Raw genomic sequence first — 9,229 nt, forward strand, 5'->3', positions numbered from 1 at the left:
ACGCTAATGTTGTGGATGAGTACCTAATAGAGTCCTGGTGTGGAGTGCTGGTGTGACACTGTGGATTAATGCGCTGGACTGCAAAGTTGGTTTGAACAGCAAGGTCAGTGGTTCAAACCCACCAGCCGCACCTTGGAAACCCTATACAGGGTTGCTGCGGGTTGGAACCAACTCAATAGCATTTAACAGCAACAACAACAACAGCAATTAGTAGCTTACAGATATTTGCTGAATGAATACATGGATCAATTTTGAGTTTAACCAGGAATAATTTCATTTTCTCAAATTATTTTCTCATTTGCTCCTCACAAAAGTTTGGTAGAATTATTATGTAGATTTCAAAAATAAAATTAAAAATACAATACAACATCCAGAGGAGTGAAGTGATGTGCTCAAGGCCAAAGTTTTTTTTGCTACCCATGTTACACTGTCACTCAAGTACCTTAACCTTAGTATTCCCAATCCTCAATTTCTAAGAAATAGGAAAGAAGCCTCAACATAAAAGTAAAAGATTCTGTTATTGTTTCCCTGGTAATAAACTTGTGAGGAGACAAAGAAAAAGTAGACATGGTCTAACCTCTCAGTCAAATTACAATCTAATGGGGGGAAAGTATATACAGTGAGTGAAGAAATTATTAATACACAGAAAGCAAATACATGCAGAAGAATAAAGGAATAGAGAAAATTTTGTGAGAATGTGTTGGTGTCCTATTAGTATCTCTTGCCTAACCTGACTATCTGGTGGACCCCTTGAGAGTTGAGACTATAGAGCAAGCATATCTTATATCTTACACTTTGTGAGTTCATTTCTTCTCCCATAACTCCCTACCCCCTGTTCCACATAGAGGGTACACTATTCAATAAATGTTCAATAACTTCTATAGTATCTGTGCATGAATGTTTCTAATGAGAAGAGAAATAGGTTTTCATGCATGCATGAACATCTTGTAACAAAGAGGTAAGTATTAACTCAAGCAAGTAGGAGTAACAATTCTAGGTGAGGGTTTTATTGTTAGATCTGAGAAAGTATGCAAAGTGAAGGACAGGGGACATTTTAGCCACTTTCAGTGCCTGTGAAAGTCCATAATGGGAGTAAAGACAAAAAAGAATGTCCTATGGGAAGCTGGCAAACAGTCCTTAAGCCCTGCCATACTCACGCTCACATGATGCTCCTGCATCTTCTCTGTGGGTACAACTCCAATGATTCTGATTGTCTATCTCACATTGAGCCAGTGTATCTTCCATTCCATTGCACTTGACCTCTTGGATGAAGATGTCTTGGTTTTCTTCTGCCAGTGGCTTATATACATAACCGCTGGGTGTTCCCTTGGCTGCTCCACAGCCTAGTTCCCGGCACACGACATCCACATTCTTCAAGTTCCAGCCATCATCACACACGGTGCCCCACTTACCCTTCTGTTCCACCTCCACCCGCCCTTCACAACGGTGGGGGCCTCTCACCAGTTGCACTCTGTATGAAGACTCTACAAAGAAACACCACATTATTTGGAGACCCAGATGGAGCCTAAAGGATGCTCAATGATGTACTCAGTCATTTTGGGACTGCTTCCACCATTCACAGAGGGCATGGAGAGCTCAGAGAGGGGAAAAGGGAGGCAGAAAGGGAGGGAAGAGAATCTGCAGAGTCCTATTTCTGAGTTCTAATTCTACAAGAAACTCCACATGTGTATACTCACTGTTGTTGTTAAGTGTGATTGAGTCAGTTCTGACTCATAATGACCCTGTATGGGGTTTTCAAGGAGCAGCTGGTGGGTTTGAACTTCCCACCTTGTGGTTTGCAGTCCAGTGTTGATCCTACAGCACCATACCAGTAATCCATCAGACACCTAGATATCACTGCAGGCTTTTCAGTTTGAAGATTAAAAGAAACACAAGGGCTAAAGATCCAACAGAATTCTCAGAATCCCTGGTGGTCAGAAACATGAGGGTCTATAAAAATCGTGAAGCCCAATTCTACTATTTCTGAGATAAGGAAAACATTTTTCAGAGAAGTGAAGGTCCTATGGTCTTACAATAAATTAGTAGAAGTCCCAGGCCAATTTGCAAGTCTGGCAAAGACCATTGTGTTTTCTTTTCTTGTTTATGGCTCTTTCTCCACGGGGAAGCCACAATGAGAAGGAACTAAGGGGTCTTTGTATAATTTGGGCTCCTAAACTGAACAAGGAGTCCTGGTATAGCACTGTGGATAAAGCACTGGACCACCAGGTCAGTATGAGCCACAAAGTCGGTGATTCAAACTCACCAGCTGCTCCTTGGAAACCCTATACAGGGTTGCTATGAATCAGAAGCAATTCAACCACACGTAACACAAACTGAATAAAGGAGACTGGGTAGTACAGTGGTTGAAGGGCTCAGCTGCTTACCTAAAGGCCAGCAATTTAAACCCATCAACCTCTCCTAGTGAGAGAGGTTCCTGCAGCCTCAGAAACCCTACAGAGCATTTCTACCCTGTCCAACAGGGTCTCTCTGAATTGAAATAGACTTGAAAGCAAAGGGTACTTTGATTTAAGCTGAACAACCTTTACCAGTTACCCACATCATCCTTATAATTTTCTGTGACATCCTCCATGTACTAATTCCAGGCCAAGTGAGCTTTTCTTTCACACTAACCCCAACTCTTTGAAAAAAGAACTTTGCTAAAAAATTAAACAAGAATTCCAAACTTTTCATATTTCCCTGCCTAGAAATTCACATCTTTGTGTTTCTTTCTTTGCTTTTTTTGAGACTGGAGCGCCTTGTAGAAAACTCCTATAGAACAACCATGCTGCAGCATAATTTCTTTTGATCTGGATATTTTGAGACTGAACAGTTTAATAACAGAAGATTAATGGGGTACAAGGAGTCCTGGTATGACACTGTAGGATAAGCACTGGACTGTTAACCACAAGGTCAGTAGTTCAAACCCATTAGCCACTCTGCAGAAGAAAGACACGGCTTCATGTTCCCATAAAGATTTGCAGCCTTAGAAACCCTATACAGAGTCTCGGAACAAACTCAGTAGCACTTAACAACAGCAACAAGTATATAGCTCAGAAGAAATATAGAAAGCATCTGGTAAGGGAAGAATCAGAGCCTTAAAATCTCATAACTTCAATATCTAGAGGGTCACTGAGGGTGGGGTTGGTATAGGAAAGAGGCCTGAAGAATATTTGCATGTGTTTTAAGAAATCCAGGATTTGCTTCTGTTTCCAGACTAGAACATAGGGAAACAAAAGACTAACAGTAATCTCTCCTTTCCTGCACTATATAGAAGTACAGTAGAGATAGTTATGCAAGGACAACAGATGATAAAGAGCCTATCAGGCAACAGTTACTGAGTACATACTATGTTCAAGGTATTATTTTATGAACTTTGAGAGCAGTGATAAATAAGACAAATAACATTGCTGTTCTCAAATATTTATATTTAGTAGGCTGAGACAATCCCCCACCAAGTCTCCTGCAATCCCAGAGTGATAAAGGAGGAAAGAACAATCTATCATGCTCTGTGGAGTGGGACATTTAACTGAAAAAGGTCTAGTACACCTGGATTCACATTTGAACTGCTGGTCTGTGGCCTACTGGGATATAAGCAGCTTAACAGATGCTTAGCACATGAGATGACACAGTGGTCTGGATGAACAGAATATGACTTCTGAGAACCATGTTTCCTACTGCCTGCTTTGTCTTAATGCTGTGTAAACTCCCTAGAACTTAGAAGCACCCCCAGAATGGTTGAATGACAAAACTCTAATCTGGCTTCTATTAAACTGCATTGAAAAACTTTTGTTTGGTTTGCTTTTCTCTCTCTCTCTCTCTCTCTCTCTCTTTTATTCCTTACTTTTTCTATATACATAGTGTGTATAGGGGAAACTTGGAATAAATTAAATAATAGAAAAACAGAGAAATGTACCTATTTTGCCCTCCTGGGGTTAAGGTTTATTCATTTGGGCACAAACATAATTCAAGAGGAGTCACCAGAAATAACTTTTAGGTTAGTACAGTTCATGTAACTAAGGTTAGAGTTTGTATTAACATTATCAAGGTCAGAAGTTCAAACTCACTAGCCGTTCCTTGGAAACCCTACACAGGGATGCTATGATTTGGAGTCTACTCGATAGCACTTAACAACAACATACTCCAGGAAATATTAGCTATCAAGATCACAGATGGGTTATCATATTTGATTTTGAATAATAAAATTCTTGTGTTAAAATAGGAGAACGTGGTGGCTCTGTTGAATAAGCACAGGACTGTGAACCACAAGTTTGGCAGTTCAATCCCACTAGCTTCTCCAGCGGAAAAAGATGAGGCTTTCTACTCCAGAAAATATTTACAGCCTTGGAAATATTATACAGAGTCACTATGAATTGGAACCTACTCAACGGCACTTAACAGCAACAATAACAATTTAAAAATAAAGTCCCTTTATAAATGAGCTTTCATTTTCTGTGCAATGGAATATTAAAAGGCCCATGGGAAAGAAGAAACACATTCTAAAAAGAAAAAAGAAGCATCAAGTAATTATAAAAGAAATCCAACTTGAGGAAAGAGCGAAGGGCAGAGAAAATATTTTAAAGTTACAAAAAAAGTACAAGGGGCATTGGAGCAGCTGTGTCCTAGGCAATGGTGTTATCAGCCTTAGTATCAGAGGACTTGAGAGATGGAGCCAGGACCAGAAAAGAAAATCATGCTAAGTTATTGAGAGGTTGTAAAGAGAATAGTTGTCTCCCAATACCAGCACCAAGAAACAGTCCTGGGGCCAGAATAATTTGAGAATAGGATTGAAAATCCCAAAGTAGTCCTCATTAAGAAATCAGATTGCATCCATTCATCCACCTATAGAAGCTCCTATACCCAAGCAGAGTTTGCAGCTTCCTGTCTCTGGAAGAGAGCCTCTACACTTAAGAGAAAGGATAGACCACAGGAATAATGTTAAATAAACTAATACACTACAATCTTCTTGAGTTCGTGCCATTGCAACCTTCCTTTTCCATAGGTTCATTCTCTTTGCACAGCCCAACCACAACTTAGCTGTATACTTTGAACATTACCCAAAGGCTCCTTGCAGAGTTGGTCAATGAAGACTGGCATTCAACATGCTCTCTGCTCATCCATATATTGCACAGAGGCAGATGGATTTTTAGTTCAAACAAAGGTGCCATTAGGGCTAGCAGGGGGACCTAGATGTGCTGTACCCAACCAAGAAAAAGTTCAAAAGTCAACTATATACATACATATGAGGATGAGTCAAAAATCATCTGCACTCTGGTTATATTAATAGGCCTGGCCATATCCATGGCTGATGACAGCACTGAGTGTGGATGTAAAATGCTTCTGTTGAATAGACAAGTGGCAGTAGATTATGTTGCAAATCATTTTCAAATCAGCCATGGCTCTGCCTATGAAATAATCTATGACAGACTGGGTTTTGAAAAGTTTGTGCAAGATGGGTACCGAAACAACTCATGGAACAGCATAAACAGAAGAGTTTGGACATCTGCAAATGAAGTTTGGACCAATACTTGAAGGAAGGTAAAAGTTTCTTTTAAAAAATTGTTACTGGTGACATGACATGGATCCATCACTATAAGCCTGAGCGTAAACAGCAGAGAATGAAATGGAAACATCCTCAATTGCCAACCAAGAAAAAGTTAAAAAGTCAACCATCAGCTGGAAAATTGATGCTTACAGTTTTCGGGGATTCTTAAGGGGCAGTATTGGGACTTTATCAGGAAAAAGTTTCAACAATCAATGATGTTAGTGCCAACGAGATGCTCACTGAGGAACTGAAGCCTAAACTTGAGATTAACTGCAGAGGAGTGCTATCCAAGTGTCTTGAGATCTTGCATGACAATGAACTTACACTGTTGACACTGTAAAAAATTCATTTTGAGGTGTTAAAGCATCCTCCCTATAGTCCTGGTCTTGCTCCATCCGACTTTTACCAGTTTGGTTCCCTGAAAGCAAATGATTGACCATTCCATGGTGAGCAAACCTTACTAGTACTGTTGGCCTCCTCTCCTACCCCAGAAGCCTATCTACTGTTTGCCTGAAAATTGTGCCATGAAGGTTAGTTGCTTTCCAGACCTGAAGGGTAGTAGAAGGCCATAGTCTCAGGTTCCTCCAGGCTCTTTGTGACCAGTAAATCCAGTCTTTCTTTTAATAATTTTTAGTTTTAAACCAGAGTATTCCCTCATGGTCTAGGTAGCTTCAAAAATTTTACTTTCCTGAGCTGAAAGGTTTCCCTCTCAAACCACCCCCCACCCCCACCCCCCAAATAAAAAATCTTACCTAACAGGCCAGGTCCAGTGCAAATGGCTGGGGGAAAAAAGAAGGAAGTGAGTGAGGTCATATAGTGAATCCCCAAGGCTCTGCTGAACACAACTTTCTGGAAGACCTTTGCCAAACCTCTGTGAAGAGGTCCACACAGAACCTCCAAGGATAACCTTATTGAGACTTGCTCCTTCTCAGTATGGATATTAGCTAAGAATCACAGAGAATAATTCTACCACAGCCAACTAACCCCATCCATCACTGGACATGTGATGGTGGCTCTGTGCCAGGCATGCCTAGATTTTCAGTTGTATTCCAGTCAATTATATTGATTGGTTATTGCCTCCTGGAGTTAAAGTGTGGTGAAGAAGCCTCTAGGAGCAGCAGGTAAGAGTGCTGCAAGCCACTGAAAAGATTCCTTGATAGTAGAAGGTAAAGATGCAGTGGTGGGGGTGGGGAGAAGTGACAGGCGTGGCATGCGTTCACTGGCACTGCATTTAGTCCAGGGTTAGCAATTTTTTGTTTTCAAAGGCAAGTTAGTAAATGTTTTAGACCTTGTGGACCATATGATCTGTTGCAACTACTCAACACTGCCATTGTAGCTTAAAAACAGCCATAGGCAATATATAAGTAAATGGGAATAATTGTGCTCCAAGAAACCTTTATTTTATGCAGTGTTCATGTGATACAAGATACTATTCTTCTTTTAATTTTTTTAGCCTTTTTTTGGGGGGGCTAACTTCAGGTTTAGACCAGTAAGTAAAAAAGCTGCTCTACACTCCATTTCAAATATTTAGATTTAAGCATAATCACATGTTTAACATATCTGAGCTTCTTCGGGGAGGGTCTTCTAGGATTGGACTCTTCTATACTTAAGGTTGTCTCCTAATTCTGTAGCATGTCGAGTCCTATGACTTCCAATAGTCCCTGAAGGCTAGGCATTTTCAACTGTAGGACTCACCTCCCATCATCTTGAAGGTTTTCTGAAGAAACTCATATTTTTGGACCTCCAGCCTAGAGTATTCAGGCCGATCAAAGTATTTCAGTGACTTATCCTGAAATACTTTCTTTTCTTGGTTTCCAAAGAATTTTTTAATAGACCCATACCTTTACTCTTCAAAATGTGCCCATACCCTAGCTCAGTGAGATGTGTTTTGAAGCTACTTAAAACCCAAAGTCATATTATACTTGTGTGAATCAATATATAACACTCCATATGCCTAATAATAAATATAAAACATTTGTCCATATAAGGAAAATAGAGTGTATCAAGTTTGATATGCAAGGTGTGAAAGTGATACAGTCAGTAAGTGACTTGAAAGTTCTCTATAGAGAGAGGAATAATTGGGGATGACATGGACCAGGAAAGCTTCAAGAAGAAGGTAAGTGTGGAAAATTTAGTAATATATTTGTAATGGGCAGAACTGGTTATGAGATGCTGTGAGCTACTTAAATATTTAATATTTGCCAACATTTTTCATATAGCACATAAATGCCCAAAATGTGTATGTGTGTGTGAGAGAGAGAGAGACACTGGAGTTCACCAAGATAATGAAAATAGATGAGATTGATAATAGACTGGATCTAACAAGCATTGCATTGTTAGATATCCTGTACTAGCTATCTTGTAAAACAGTTCCTAATAAACCTGTGAAGAATGTAATCTTATCTTCATTTTATAAGTCATGAAGACATGTTTCAGAGAGGTATGATAAATGACATATTCAGACAGAGGAAAAATCAAAGAGCCAGGATTTAAACCCAGGTTTCTTTAGCACTGAAATCCCCTTTTAATCTAGATAACTCCAGGGATGAAGAAGTTGAGAGACATTAGGGAAGTGCAACATAGAAAACTTTTGAGAGGAAGCCAAGTAATGTGTTTAATAAAAGGAGTTTTTCTTAGGAATCACCTTTTCTTGCTCTCCCTGTTTGGCATCTCATAAATAGCACATTTAGGAATGTTTTTGTAAAAAAGGAAATTGGGAAAAGTGATCATAAATTAGTCATTGGAAATATGAACAAATGGATTTTCTTAAATCTGGCAATCAACATAGATCATAAATTGGGTATAGATGAAGTGGTGTCTTTGGGTTTAGAAGAGTTACTAGATGTATAGATAGGAGAGCAGAGCATCCTTAAAAGATGCTGAGGTCTGTGCAGGAAGATTCTCCTAAACGAACAGGAGGAGAGATACTCACCAAGGATCAAGGAGAGTAGTAAAGCCATGACCTGGGCAGCTGAAGATGATGAACTGAAATATAAAGCTGCAAGAAGGCCCCAGCGCTGCAATATGCAACTTTGTCTGCGAGTACGCTGCAAGACAATCAAAGGTGGGTCCTGTCTATGATAGAAGCATTATCAGATGACCAGGAACCAATGGAGTCAGAAGGCAGAACTGATGAAACTGGACTTGCTGAATTCAGCATATTTCCAAAGGAAGGGAAGTGTCTTAAATGGCAAAAAGATGCTAAAAAATAATAATAATAAATCCCATAGTGTGTGTATAACTTGGTTCTGCTATAATCCCAGCCCCGATCTAAACAAACATATTTGTTTAGACAGATCTTACAAGGAAACTCAGATGCCACGAATGGGACCATCTCTTAGAAGACCAGGAAATGTTTTGTCTTTAAGTATGGTCTGTGAGAGAAGTAGGCTAATTTTCATTCCTTTACATTAGAGGTAAGTCCCTAGGGAATGAGTAAGACAGAGGTCAAACAACAAATGTAGAGTTCCCCATGAAAGCAACCATAATATACTCTATTCCAGGATCAAGGCATAAAGTTCTATGGAGAGGGCAGGATTTGTTCATCACCTGTATCTACCCTGGTGTATCAGGTACACCTTTGGAAACTGAATGGAAGCAATTCCCTGTGGTAATGGATATCATGATCACTGAACTCAGGTTCTTAAGTCTAAAGAATGAACAGAGATTAGGCAGCAAGACCTTCAG

The 9,229-nt window shown here is 39.7% G+C and overlaps 1 protein-coding gene across 1 annotated transcript in view; it reads right to left on the reverse strand.

Annotated features, from left to right (window-relative positions):
* The window catches only part of CD5L (CD5 molecule-like), a 20,168-nt gene extending 11,666 nt beyond the window's left edge, over positions 1-8,502 (reverse strand). Inside the window, exons 1-3 of the mRNA XM_006861742.1 lie at positions 8,475-8,502; positions 6,295-6,321; positions 1,158-1,484 (exon numbers count right to left, since the gene is read on the reverse strand). Coding sequence (XP_006861804.1) covers positions 1,158-1,484; positions 6,295-6,321; positions 8,475-8,502 — 382 coding nt within the window. The remainder of the gene's footprint in view (positions 1-1,157; positions 1,485-6,294; positions 6,322-8,474) is intronic.
* Positions 8,503-9,229: the final 727 nt, after the last annotated feature.

Source organism: Chrysochloris asiatica, unplaced genomic scaffold (assembly GCF_000296735.1).
Source record: "Chrysochloris asiatica unplaced genomic scaffold, ChrAsi1.0 scaffold00042, whole genome shotgun sequence".
Classification (NCBI taxonomy): Eukaryota; Metazoa; Chordata; class Mammalia; order Afrosoricida; family Chrysochloridae; genus Chrysochloris; species Chrysochloris asiatica.